The sequence below is a fragment of the Candida metapsilosis genome (genome assembly GCF_017655625.1).
Source record: "Candida metapsilosis strain BP57 chromosome Unknown scaffold1, whole genome shotgun sequence".
In the NCBI taxonomy this organism is placed as follows: Eukaryota; Fungi; Ascomycota; class Pichiomycetes; order Serinales; family Debaryomycetaceae; genus Lodderomyces; species Lodderomyces metapsilosis.
This window is the reverse complement of record NW_027138159.1, coordinates 1,149,365-1,162,265: the sequence shown is the minus strand read 5'-3', so window position 1 is coordinate 1,162,265 and position 12,901 is coordinate 1,149,365. Positions and strand designations below refer to the sequence as shown.

At 38.3% G+C, this 12,901-nt stretch overlaps 5 protein-coding genes across 5 annotated transcripts; 2 read left to right on the top strand and 3 right to left on the bottom strand. All coding sequences in view use genetic code 12, as the record gives it.

Moving 5' to 3' along the window:
* Positions 1 to 50: 50 nt before the first annotated feature.
* On the bottom strand, positions 51 to 2,213 carry I9W82_000505 (uncharacterized protein; the record flags this gene model as incomplete). Its single annotated transcript, XM_067694186.1, has 1 exon — positions 51 to 2,213. One exon carries the CDS (start codon positions 2,211 to 2,213, stop codon positions 51 to 53), a length of 2,163 nt encoding a protein of 720 aa, XP_067550531.1.
* A 678-nt stretch (positions 2,214 to 2,891) lies between these two features.
* I9W82_000504 (uncharacterized protein) lies at positions 2,892 to 5,054 on the bottom strand (the record flags this gene model as incomplete). The annotated part of the gene is made up of 1 exon (XM_067694176.1): positions 2,892 to 5,054. The coding sequence occupies one exon, from the start codon at positions 5,052 to 5,054 to the stop codon at positions 2,892 to 2,894; it is 2,163 nt and encodes a 720-aa protein (XP_067550530.1).
* Positions 5,055 to 5,869: 815 nt separating this feature from the next.
* AIP2 (D-lactate dehydrogenase) lies at positions 5,870 to 7,456 on the bottom strand (the record flags this gene model as incomplete). Its single annotated transcript, XM_067694165.1, has 1 exon — positions 5,870 to 7,456. One exon carries the CDS (start codon positions 7,454 to 7,456, stop codon positions 5,870 to 5,872), a length of 1,587 nt encoding a protein of 528 aa, XP_067550529.1.
* A 721-nt stretch (positions 7,457 to 8,177) lies between these two features.
* ECM14 (putative metallocarboxypeptidase) lies at positions 8,178 to 9,563 on the top strand (the record flags this gene model as incomplete). Its single annotated transcript, XM_067694154.1, has 1 exon — positions 8,178 to 9,563. One exon carries the CDS (start codon positions 8,178 to 8,180, stop codon positions 9,561 to 9,563), a length of 1,386 nt encoding a protein of 461 aa, XP_067550528.1.
* A 1,216-nt stretch (positions 9,564 to 10,779) lies between these two features.
* On the top strand, positions 10,780 to 11,764 carry I9W82_000501 (uncharacterized protein; the record flags this gene model as incomplete). The annotated part of the gene is made up of 2 exons (XM_067694143.1): positions 10,780 to 10,892; positions 11,338 to 11,764. The coding sequence occupies 2 exons, from the start codon at positions 10,780 to 10,782 to the stop codon at positions 11,762 to 11,764; spliced, it is 540 nt and encodes a 179-aa protein (XP_067550527.1).
* Positions 11,765 to 12,901: the final 1,137 nt, after the last annotated feature.

The following is a 12,901-nucleotide window of genomic DNA, read 5'->3' as shown; positions in this document are numbered from 1 at the left end:
AATCGTGATTCAAAATTTACTTCAACTTAAATTACTCGAATTCTATAAAGCTATAATTTGTCGTTCTTGATGAGTGAACCTTCTTCATATAATTTGTCCAAAGTTTCTCTAAAGTACTTGGTACAGATTGGCCTCTTGATTTTCATGGTTGGAGTAACCAAATTCTTTTCAACTGATAATGGCTCAATATCAACTTCAATGTTGTGTAATTTCTCAAATCCTTGTAATGTGTTACCAACCGAAGCGTTCATATCGATCAATAATTCACGTTTACGCTTTGGATCTTGGAAAAATCTAACCAAATCAGCTGGATCATTGATGGTCTCGTGATGTCTGTTTTTGATGTACAGCGTGATTCCAACAGGGTCCAACCCAACAACACCAACCAAGTAAGTTCTCAAAGAATCTCCATGGGCAAACATTTGAGCAATGTATGGGAAAGAACTCAAGTATGTGTTTTCAATTCTCTCTGGTGTGACGTATTCTCCTTGTGCTAATTTGAAAAAGTTCTTTACCCTATCAATGATGTAGGTACGGCCCGTTTTTGCATCAATACGAGCAACATCTCCAGTGTAAAACCAACCATCTTCATCAAAACTTTTGGCGGTCTCTTCTGGGTTCTTGTAGTATCCTGGGAAAATTTGTGGCCCACGAACTAACAACTCTCCTCTTGGTCCACCTTCATCTGCAGAAGTGTATCCCATTGCTGGTAAGTCTCTTAATTTGACTTCGGTAGTGATACAAACTGGACCGCATGAACTGGCGTCAGTCTCGTAGACGGAACTGGTCATAATACCACAAAACATCTCACTCATACCGTAACCTTGACCTCCCCCACAATTCAATGAAGCCTTCAAGAACTTGACTGTTTCTGGACTGATTGGTGCAGAACCTGTCACAAAGGACACAAGATTCTTTAATCCCAACTTCTTACGTAATAATCCCAATACTCTATCATACAACAAGTGTGGTGGATTGGTATTTTCATTGGCGGGATCGGATTGGGATGTCAATTTTGCGTTGATAGCTTTGGTGAATAAGCTCTTTAAAATTGGCTTTTCATCATTGTTGATGGTCTGCGCTTTGATACCGGCCTCTAATTTTGTCAACACTCTTGGCACCACAGTCAAAAAACTAGGCTCCAAAAATTTAATATCCTCTAATAAAGTTATTGGAGAAGGTCCTTGAGGAAACCCAATTGCTGCTCCAAGAGCGGTGTAAAAGTGAAGATTCAGTCTTTCAAAGATGTGGGCCAACGGTAAAAAAGAGTACATAACGGGATCAGATTTTGGTAACGTCATCACCGAAAACATGAATGTAAGAGCAGCAACGGCATTTTTGTGAGTCAAAGGAACTCCCTTCGGGTAAGCTCCGGTAGTACCAGAAGTGAACGTGATGGTAAAACTAGTGTCAGGCTTGGGAGGAATTGGCGCTAATGGATTATTTTCTCCAAGCTTTTCAACTTGGTTGTAGTCAAACAATGAGATCTTGTGATCATGGCAATAGTTCTTCAACGATGCATCCTCAGTAGTCAAATCATCCATCGAAACAAGACAAATCAAGTTGCTCAATTCTTCTGGATTCTGTTCCTTCAACTTCACCAACGTTTCAATCTTGTCTTTGGAACATAAAACAACTGGACATTCGGTAAGAGCCAAAATGTACTTACTAGTGTCTGGACCCAATGTATCATACAACGCAGTACTAGTCATGGAATATGCAATTGATGTCAAATCAGCAATTAACCATTCAGGTCTGTTGTGAGAAAAAATGGTCACGGCAAAGGAATCATCACTCAATGGGTCGTACTTCAACTTCTGGTGGGCTTCGCTATCTGTTTTGTATGGGTTGTTCTGTAAGACGAAAAACAACCCTGATCCCAAATTGTTTCTTCTTTTTTGAATAGTCTTGTAATCTTCCCAAACATATTTACCAAATGTACCATCTGTATTTTTAACTCTATGACCCGCACAAGGTTTGTTCCCGTTATTGGCAACGGAAAGTTCAAATGTTTCATACAAGGTGGTGATTCCAGGATAGGGAACTGTTATTAATTCTTTCTGGGAGTAAGCATTTCTGTAGATTGGTGAAAATCCTGGTTCTTCAGTACCTGGAAGTGGGAGTGCCTTCCCTATCAAATTGATGTCTATAGGATATCCATTTGATACAGTATTCCAAATAACTTCTGGGCTTTCTTTGAATAATGGTGCCATGATTATTGAATGAAAATGTCGTTAAGATATATTATTACAGAAATGTTGAAAACTGGAAACTTGTCGAGCGGATCTAGCACTTATATATTCCAGAGTTTCAATGAAGAACTCAGCACCCACCCCTCGGCACCATATTATTTGAATTGTGTAATTTCCTTGCTTGTAAAGAGAGTTTATCTTCTATTGTATTTTCATGCACCCACAACTTCAAAATTAGTGGGAAGGATGCAAAAGTAATAGCAAGAATGAATGTTGAATTCCTCCTTACAAAACCGCCGCGCATGGACATTATTGTTATGTATTACCCCAAAATCCTGGATAAATTAGGTGCGGATGTTATGTTAATCCCACTTTTCCTTTCTTCTTCAACAAGAAGGATTTAAGATATTTTTTTGCCCCACGTTTGAGCACCCCGCGATAAGGAAAAACAATCTTTTAAATCAACAGGCAAATATCCTCCAACTATGCAATTTGAAATAAATTGCGCATATATGGGACGGACATAAAGATCAAATTGTATAGAATGTGCTTTATTAAACGTCCATGTTTACATATTATCACTCTAGTTGGAACCCACTAATAAAATAAGCGAAGGTGACAGAGTTCTTAAATCCGCACCTCTACAATGTAATCAAACATCCACAACATTTCAACTTCAACAGCTCAAATTCTATAAAGCTATAATTTGTCGTTCTTGATTAGTGAACCTTCTTCATATAATTTATCCAAAGTTTCTCTGAAGTACTTTGTGCAGACTGCTCTTTTAATCTTCATAGTTGGAGTAATCAAATTTTTCTCAACTGATAATGGTTCAACAGCAACTTCAATGTTGTGTACTTTCTCAAATCCTTGTAGCTTATTGCCGAGTGATGCATTCATATCGATTAATAATTCACGTTTACGTTTTGGATCTTGGAAAAATCTAATCAAATCGGCTGGATCATCGATGGTCTCGTGATGTCTATTCTTGATGTATTGAGTAATTGCAACAGGGTCCAATCCAACAACACCAACCAAGTAAGTTCTCAATGAATCTCCATGGACAAACATTTGAGAGATGTATGGGAAACAACTCAAGTATGTGTTTTCAATTCTCTCTGGTGTAACGTATTCTCCTTGTGCCAATTTGAAAAAGTTCTTTACTCTATCAATGATGTAGGTACGGCCTGTTTTTGCATCAATACGAGCAACATCTCCAGTGTAAAACCAACCATCTTCATCAAAACTCTTGGCGGTCTCTTCTGGGTTCTTGTAGTATCCTTGGAAAACTTGTGGTCCGCGGACCAACAATTCGCCTCTTGGTCCACCTTCATCTGCGGAAGTGTATCCCATTGCTGGTAAATCTCTTGTCTTGACTTCAGAGGTAACACAAACAGGACCACATGAGCTGGCTTCTGTTTCATAGATGGAACTAGCCATAATACCAGAAAAAGTCTCACTCATACCATATCCTTGACCTCCTCCGCAGTTCAATGAAGCCCTTAAAAATTTCGTAGTTTCTGGACTTATTGGTGCAGAACCTGACATAAAACACATAAGGTTTTTCATTCCCATTTTTTTACGCAACATTCCTAAAACTCGATCATACAACAAGTGTGGTGGATTGGTATTTTCATTGGCGGGATCGGTTTGTAATGCTAACTTTGCGTTGATAGCTTTGGTGAATAAGCTCTTTAAAATTGGTTTTTCATCATTGTTGACGGTTTGTGCTTTGATGCCCGCCTCCAATTTTGTCAACACTCTTGGTACCAACGCCAACAAGTTGGGTTCCAAGACCTTAATATCATCTAGTAAAGTCAATGGCGAGGGTCCTTGAGGAAACCCAATTGCTGCACCTAAAGCGGTGGAAAAGTGCATACTTTGTCTTTCAAAAATATGAGCCAATGGTAAGAAAGAGTACAAGACGGCGTCAACTTTTGGTAATGTAATTGCTGAAAGTAAAAATGTAACACCTGCAACGGCATTTCTGTGTGTCAAAAGAACTCCTTTGGGGTGTGCACCAGTAGTACCAGAAGTGAATGTGATGGTGAAATTAGTGTCAGGCTTGGGAGGAATCGGAGCTAATGGATTATTTTCTCCAAGCTTTTCAACTTGGTTGTAGTCAAACAATGAGATCTTGTGATCATGGCAATAATTTTCCAACGATGCATCCTCAGTGGTCAAATCATCCATAGAAACAATACAAATCAAGTTACTTAGTTCTTCTGGATTTTGTTCCTTCAACTCAACCAATCTTTTGATTTTCTCTTTGGAACATAAGACAACTGGACTCTCGGTAAGGCTCAAGATGTATCTGCTAGTATCTGGGCCTAAGGTATCATACAAAGCAGTGTTTGTCATGGAGTAAGCAGCCGTAGTCAAATCAGCAAGTACCCATTCAGGTCTGTTGTGAGAAAAAATGGTCAAGACAAAGGAGTCGTCACTCAATGGGTCGTACTTTAACTTCTGGTGGGCTTCGCTATCTGTTTTGTATGGGTTATTTTGCAACACGAAAAATAAGCCCGACCCCAAATTGTTTCTTCTTTTTTGAATAGTCTTGTAATCTTGCCAAACATATTTACCAAATGTACCATCGGCATTTTTAACTCTATGACCAAAAGCACGCTTGTGTCCGTTATTGGCAACAGAAAGCTCAAATGTTTTATACAACGTAGTGAGTCCAGGATAAGGTACCGTCATCAATTCTTTCTGGGAGTAAGCATTTCTGTATATTGGTGAAAAACCTGGCTCTTCGGTGCCTGGTAATGGGAGCGCATTTCCTGCCAAATTGATGTCTAAAGGAAAGCCATCGAGAAAAGTTTTCCAGATGTTTTCTGAATTTTCCTGAAACAAAGACGCCATATTAATTGAGGAATGTAATTGAGTTGATGAATCAAAAGAAGCCTTCTTGCGAGTGTGCAAAATTATCAGGGTATTGGAAATTCAATCGTCTTGTACGAAATGGAGGAGCGATTTTGATGTAGAAATACAACCATCTTTAAGGATTTGGCTATATGTGCCTAGCCATGCTGTCGGAATGATTCACCGCATTAGTATCCATTTTCTGTTTGGATTACTTCAATTTTGTGGAGAGAAGTCTTTACTAGCATCGGAGTAATTTGTTGCCGAGGAATATATTTCTGGAGTTGTGTGCAGTACATACACATAAATCCGCACATGTAAAACCAAATTAACTGCAACCAACCACCAACCGTCTGATCCCACCCCCACTGTCTTTCTACAAATTATGTAGTCATTATACTGTTGACACAACGTGTTACTAATCCCTAAAGGGATATTGGGTCCGCAAAGACCCGATTATATGCATGTAGAAAGAGCAAAGCGGACATAAATTACAAGTATATCTCCACCTTTGAAGATATTTAATACCTACACGACTAACTCATTACCCCTCATCGCTACACACATAACTTGGAAGTAGAAATAGAAAACGTTTTTTTTTATATTTCCCGTGTTTGTTACATTTTGTCTTTTGTTTCTTTGGTTGCGTTCATCGGCTAAAAATATTCAAAAAGCGGTTGCTAGCATCTCTTCTAACATTCGGTGAAAAGTTACAATTTTTGTGCGATGTTTCCCCACATTGGAGAGCAGAAGACTCCAATTTCTTAAACAATTTTGAAGAATGAGATAAATGATCCTGTTAATTAAACTACTACTTATATATACTTGTAAGGATTCATAATTCCTGTTGGGTCGTAATGTTGTTTGATTTGTTTCAACAAGGCAATTTCAGTTGGGTTTTTGGAGTATCCAATATAGTTCTTCTTTTGGAATCCCAAACCATGCTCTGCTGAGATCGACCCCTTCTTTGAAGAAACCCATTCGTAAACAAAAGGTTCCAATACTGCCTCCACTTCTGGTGTGTACTTACGAACGCAAACATTGAGATGCAAGTTTCCATCACCAATGTGTCCATAACCAACAGCTGATACGACTGGCTTTGTGGTATCCTCGAAATCTACCAAGTTGGCTTCGGCCAATTTCTCATTGGCTGCCTCGACCAAACCATACAAGTCTTTTAGGGGGATTGAAACATCATACTTGTAAACACCACCGTTCATTGCACTTGCTTCTGGTATACTTTCTCTCCAACTCCATAAACTTTGTACTTGGGACTCATCTTGAGCAACAATACCATCTTCAACCAATCCATTCTCCATGGCATTTCCCAAAAAGTTTTCCAATTTCTCATCATCATGATCTTTGTTTGACCCTGAAGTTTCAATCAATGCATAAAATGGATACTCACCACTTTCTATTGGATGGTCAAGTCCCAAGTGCTGTTTTGTTAACTGTTGAGACTTCAAGTCCATAAATTCAAATGCCGACAAAATTTCACCCAACTCTTTTCTTGATTCAACAAAAACCTTTTGTATAGTTTCGTAGTCTTTGACGGCGAGGAATGCGACATTTGTTGCCTGTGGCCTTGAAGGACAAAGTATGGAGACACCAGTGATAACACCTAAGGTACCTTCAGATCCAATGAACAATTGTTTCAAATCGTATCCTGTGTTGTCCTTACGCAAAGAGTGCATAGAATCGTAAATAGTACCATCTGGTAACACCACTTCCAAACCCAAAACGCTGCCGTGTAATGATCCGTACCTTAACAATCTCAATCCACCTGCATTACACGCAACATTTCCACCAATCTCACAGGATCCCTTAGCACCTAAATCCAATGGGAAAATGTACCCCTGTTCCAGTAAATATTGATCTGCATTTTCTAAAATCACACCAGCGTCAACTTTTAAAATACCACTAACTGGATCAAACGATCTAATCTTGTTCAATGAAGATAAGGATAAAATTATTTCGTCAAAGATTGGGTTGGATCCACCAACCAATCCAGTATTACCACCTTGAGGAACAACAGCTAGTTTTTTCTCATTACAATATTTCAAAATGTCTGCAACTTGTTGAGTAGTCTTTGGCTTGAGTAACAAGTTTGATTGTCCACGATATTTTCTCATCCAATCTTCATTATAGAACAACAAGTCATCAGCATCAGTAACAATACTATTTTCAGGCAAAATTGATTTGAAAAACTTCAAGTCTGAAGAATCGAGCTTCTTGTATTTTGGATCTCGTTGGACTTTGGCGGAGTAAGTATCGGCGGTGAATGCTACCGATTTAACAGTTGAGTAATGTGCACTAGGCACATACAGGCGAAAAGTGTTTGCAGTGGGTCTCAATCTTCTCAATAGAAGACTGGCTGAAGAATTTAGCAACCTCTTTTGCATTATTGTCTTGTTCGTGTAATGAGAAGAGGGACGAGTCAAAAGTTAAGTGCGCTTTAATTTTCTTGAATTGAAAAATTTGTTCTTACATGCAGGTCCGTAATTAGTCATTATCAAATGGGTGCAAAGTTATTATGCACCTCTAGCTGATCTATTGGTTAAGAAGATTAGAGATTCCCTTGGGATTGGCTAGCCCAAGTTGAGGAAAAGGAGTCATGCGACAATTAGTTCAATCGTGTTTGAAGTTCCATACAAGACGGGAAACGTAACCCTTCTTTTGGTTGGAGTTACGTACGTGGAAAGCACATCAAATAGATGACCTCAGAGTAAAGACAGGGCAAGATATCCATAGGAAAACTCCGAATACAGGAGCAGTAATTTCTTAGCCAAATTGTTGCAAAAAAAAATAATACTGCTTGTGGAACTCCATTAACGTGCGTACTTCGCGAGATTCATTGTACTTATCAAGAGTAAACAATCTTAATTCACCAAGAAGCCTTATTTCTTTCAACAAAGTACTCTAATATCTGTCATTTAATCTCTGTATTGTTTCTTGTCCTAAAATCTTTTATCTAAATTGGAGAAGGAAAAAATCAATCATCAATTTTTCACAGGAGAGGAGAAAAGCAATCAATCTGTACACTCATCAATACAGTTTCCTCGAATCAAGCTGTTTTCGAACTCCAGAATATATTACGTTTCTGCATCAGAGTCCCATTTTGCCATGAAGGTCTTATTACCATTGCTCTTTCTACTACAGGTAGTTTGGTGTTTCCAATTTCCATTTACCATACCAGATATATTCAGCTCACTGCTGCATCAGCACAGTCACTACTCCAAGTTAGATCCAAAAGATCTTCCTATTGACTTTGCTCAGTATAAAGATGATGTCGTGATCAGACTATCCTACGCCAACGACCCTTCCTTAAAGCAATTTCTCACAAAACCAGACATTCAATTCATCAAATGGGGAAAAAGCAATAGCCAACAAACTGTTGATATTCAAATAAAAGAGGAGGAGCTTGTAAAATTAATTGAAAAGTTTCCTTCATTAGAATACCGTACGATTATTGAGGACTTGGGCCAAAGGGTGTACGAGACGTTTCCATTGCAAGAGCAACAAATTCTTTCCCAGGATAATGATTTCCACGTACAATCCGAGCTTTTCTTCAAGGAATATCACGATTTGACTACAATTGAGTCATGGTTGAATTTATTGCAATCCACATACCCTGATGTTGTTAAAATTGAGGAGATTGGACAAACATTTGAACACAGAAAACTCAATGTTGTTCACTTTTCGACACCAAATGATGACGTGAAACATAAGGATAAGAAAACTATTGTCATCACTGGTGGGGTCCATGCTCGTGAGTGGATCTCGGTGTCGAGTACTTTGTACTTGATATACCAATTGATCAAACTTTACAGTACGTGGCCCAATTCAAAGATTTTGACACAATTGGACTTTTTGTTTATTCCTGTTATTAATCCTGATGGATATGAATACACCTGGACAAATGATAGGTTGTGGCGTAAAAACCGTCAAGAAACTCCCATTCCAAAATGTTTCGGTATTGATATCGACCATTCTTATGGGTACCACTGGACTAAGTCATCTGATTGGGCTTGTGGTGAAGAATATAGTGGAGAGTTCCCCTTTGAAGCATTTGAATCTCGCTTGTGGGACGAATATTTGAACAACACTAACAAGGATCACAGTATTTACGGGTACATTGATTTGCATTCGTATTCGCAGGAGATTTTATACCCTTATGCATACTCGTGCAATCAGCAACCGAGAGATGAGGAGAATTTGATTGAATTGGCCTGGGGCATAGCCAAATCTATAAGAATGAAACTGGGAACCAATTACAATGTCTTGCCGGCATGTATTGACAAGGATTCAGATTTGTTACCTGATTTGGGTTCAGGGTCCGGATTGGACTATATGTATCACAACCGAGCATTTTGGGCATATCAATTCAAGTTGCGTGACACTGGTGGCCATGGTTTCTTATTGCCTGCTAAATATATTGAGCCTGTCGGTGACGAAATTGCTACTGCTATCTTGTATTTTTGCAAGTTTATACTTAGTGATGAGAGATAAGTGAACATCTGAGATTTATGAGAAGCAAGTTGTTTTTGTAAAATTTTCTTTGTATTCTGATATAAAACTAGACTAGTAAGCAACGACGTATTTTGAAAATAGCGGAGATATGCGGAAGCACCAAAAGCAGACAATTAGACAATTGTGCACATAGAACCGATGAAACCACCTGGAACCTTTCTAACCCAGTTGTCTTTTCCAGCATCCTTTTTACCAGCAGTTGAAGCAGTGTTAGCGTTGTTGTTGTTAGTTTGTTGAGCGGCCATTGTAGTATTGATTGTTTTGATTAATGAATAAGAGAAGGAATTTTCCAAAAGTAAGTCCAATTGAGGTCCTTTTATAATCGACCGAGCTGGCGTTCGTAGACAATTTAGAGTCGATTTTAAACACGTTCTTTAAGCATAAAACTTGAGGGTGTTTCAGGAATGTTAAGCTCAGTATTACCTAAAAGTGCACTTTAAAGTGTTACCGTCGTTTCAAGCAGCGTATTTTTCCTGAAACATACGATATGTAGTACTCCGGATAACCCCACCTGTCTAAGTAAACTTAACAAGAGAATAATATTTCGCATTCGCAAATCTTTTTTGCAACAATTTCTTTTCTTTTTTTTTTTCAGATTTATTACCCAATTTGGCCATGAGAATGAGGAATAGCATGAAGGGCTGAACACAAACAAATGTTTTCCCGATAAAATGGACACGAACTTTAAATTTAAAGTTTGACTCAATTTTTAACAAGTGACGTCGGGCCCGCTTTGTGCCCCATTTGACGTTTCAGAGTAATTACCGGACGAAAGATTGCGAATGGGCTGATGCTTTTTCCCCGGTCTTCTTCTCTGATCATGACTTTGTGTTCTTCGATTGTTATTGAAACCGTACTATTCTAAACCTTCTCCCCGTCTGTGGCTTCCAAATCAAGTAATTATCTCAATACACAGTACTGGAAATCCGGTTTCAGACGAGTTAAAAATGGTGATGTACGGGTACAAAGCAGCTTTTTGAAACATCCATGGCAAAATTCTTGGTGGATATAGCATCTTTATGGGTGACGATGAAACAATTAATCATGCCACTTGTCTGTCTTGCGTGTAAACAATCAACTCAATATTAGACGACTACTTTCATGTACCCTTTTCATTTTACTATAAATATCTGGCAATCTCCTTCTAAATTCAATCGACTTGTTTTCCTCATCAATCAAAACAATCAATACTACAATGGCCGCTCAACAAACTAACAACAACGCTAACACCGCTTCAACTGCAGGTAAAAAGGATGCTGGAAAGGACAACTGGGTTAGAAAAGTCCCAGGTGGTTTCATCGGCTCTATGTGCACCATTGTTTAAATGTTGCTGATAGATATTGCCCCCACTGTGTTTTGGATACTATGCCAACCCTATATACTTTCTTGCTCGTTTTGCTTTTGTTTTGGAGTGTATAAACCTATATTGAAATATTGAAAATGACTCAGGGAAAAAGAGTTTACATAGGCTTTAATACATGTTTTTATATCTTTAGTCAAGTTTGATGTATGAACTTCTGTCTCTTATCTCACGGAAATTCGGTCCGCCAAAATTTGAGCCGCTTTCCTGTTGAAAAGAAAAAAAAAAAAAAAAATTGGTAACAAACACCAGATTTCTAAAAGGCTCCATACAAATGAGAGTTGTTGTACAGAAAGTCAAGAGTGCGTCCGTCACAGTTGATGAGAAGATAATATCGTCGTATGTTTGATTACAAAAGCAAGGTCACGTACGCATATACTTACTTGTTTCTAGAATAGGCAAGGGCCTCATGGTCTTGGTTGGAATTTCAACATCCGATACCCAGGACGATATATTAAAGTTGAGCAAAAAGCTACTTTCATTGCGTATATTTGAAGATATGACCAAGCCAGCGGACACAACCACAAAGTGGTACGGAAAACCATGGAGCAAGTCAGTTGTCGATGTGCAAGGTGAGATATTATCTGTTTCTCAATTTACTTTGTATGAAACAGTCAAGAAGGGAACGAAGCCTGACTTTCATAAAGCTGCAAAAGGAGAAAGTGCAAAAGAGCTTTATGAAATGTTGTTGAATGAATTGAAGAAAGGCTTGGGCCAAGAAAAGGTGAAGGATGGAGAATTTGGTGCAATGATGGATGTAGCGTTGGTTAATGATGGGCCGGTTACAATTGTGTGGGACACGCAAGAAAATACATTATAGATGTTTAAATGATAAATAATAGAGTAGATACTCGTGATCACTTTAAAATGGGTGATGTGATCCAGACACCCGGTAAATAGTTACTTCTCTGTGATCAAAGCTTTAAGTCAATCAGTGAAGAGCAAAGGGAAAGCAGATTAGAATTGCTACTTGTTAGATATTGTAAAAATTTCATATATTGGGATCCCTATAAAAAGTATAAAGTGAAGTTCAACGTAGAAAGAAATAAAGCTCACAGCAGCAGGAAGCACCAGCTTAAACGATGGTGCACATGGATCCAATGAAACCACCTGGAACCTTAGCGACCCAGTTGTCTTTTCCAGCATCCTTCTTGTTAGCAGTTGAGCCAGTGTTGGTGTTGTTGTTAGTTTGTTGAGCAGCCATTGTTGATTGTATTTGTTGTTTGATGAAGAATAAGAGTTAGTGATGGGATTGTGGAAATTTCAGTGGCCTTTTATAATCTTTTCAAGACCCCAAACGTGTTGAAAATTATCTCAAAAATTGGTTCAAGAATAGGTGTCTTCATAATTAAGCGCGCCATGCAAGATAGATATTAACCAATCTCGAAAGCGAGTAAGCTACTCTGTGTTTCACATACCCCGCAAGTATCATCTTGTAAGTACATATACCTAGTCTGTATTGTTCCAAGTTTGTCAAGTTCAAAACAATCCGTTTCGTCTCAAGCATTAAGTTTCCCCATTGAGGAATTACAATTGAAGAAAACTTACTTCAATCTAAAGTTTCGTTTCAAGTTGTGGATAAGATCAAGAAATGTTCTCATCCAATTCCTGTATGATGTAAAAATTAACACGAGGATTGGTACTGATTGTAAAAAGATGATTAAAACTCAAACGCCAAGATTCAAGATTCAAAACACTTCAAGCCAAGTGCATTTGTTTCAAGTTGACGCTAATAAGATTTTCAAAGGCAAATCTTTTACGTGAATCGCATTTTGCAGCAATTGTGGTGCCCCAATCAAGTAAAAAATAATCTCCAATTGCCGCAAAAAAAAAAAATTAGAAACCTTAAATAAATACGGGGTTTCAGTGCATTGCCGAAATGCAGACTTGCAATTGTCGGTTCTCATTTTGAGATTTCAAAACTTCACTTTGAAGCCAAGCCTCTGTTTTAGTAGTT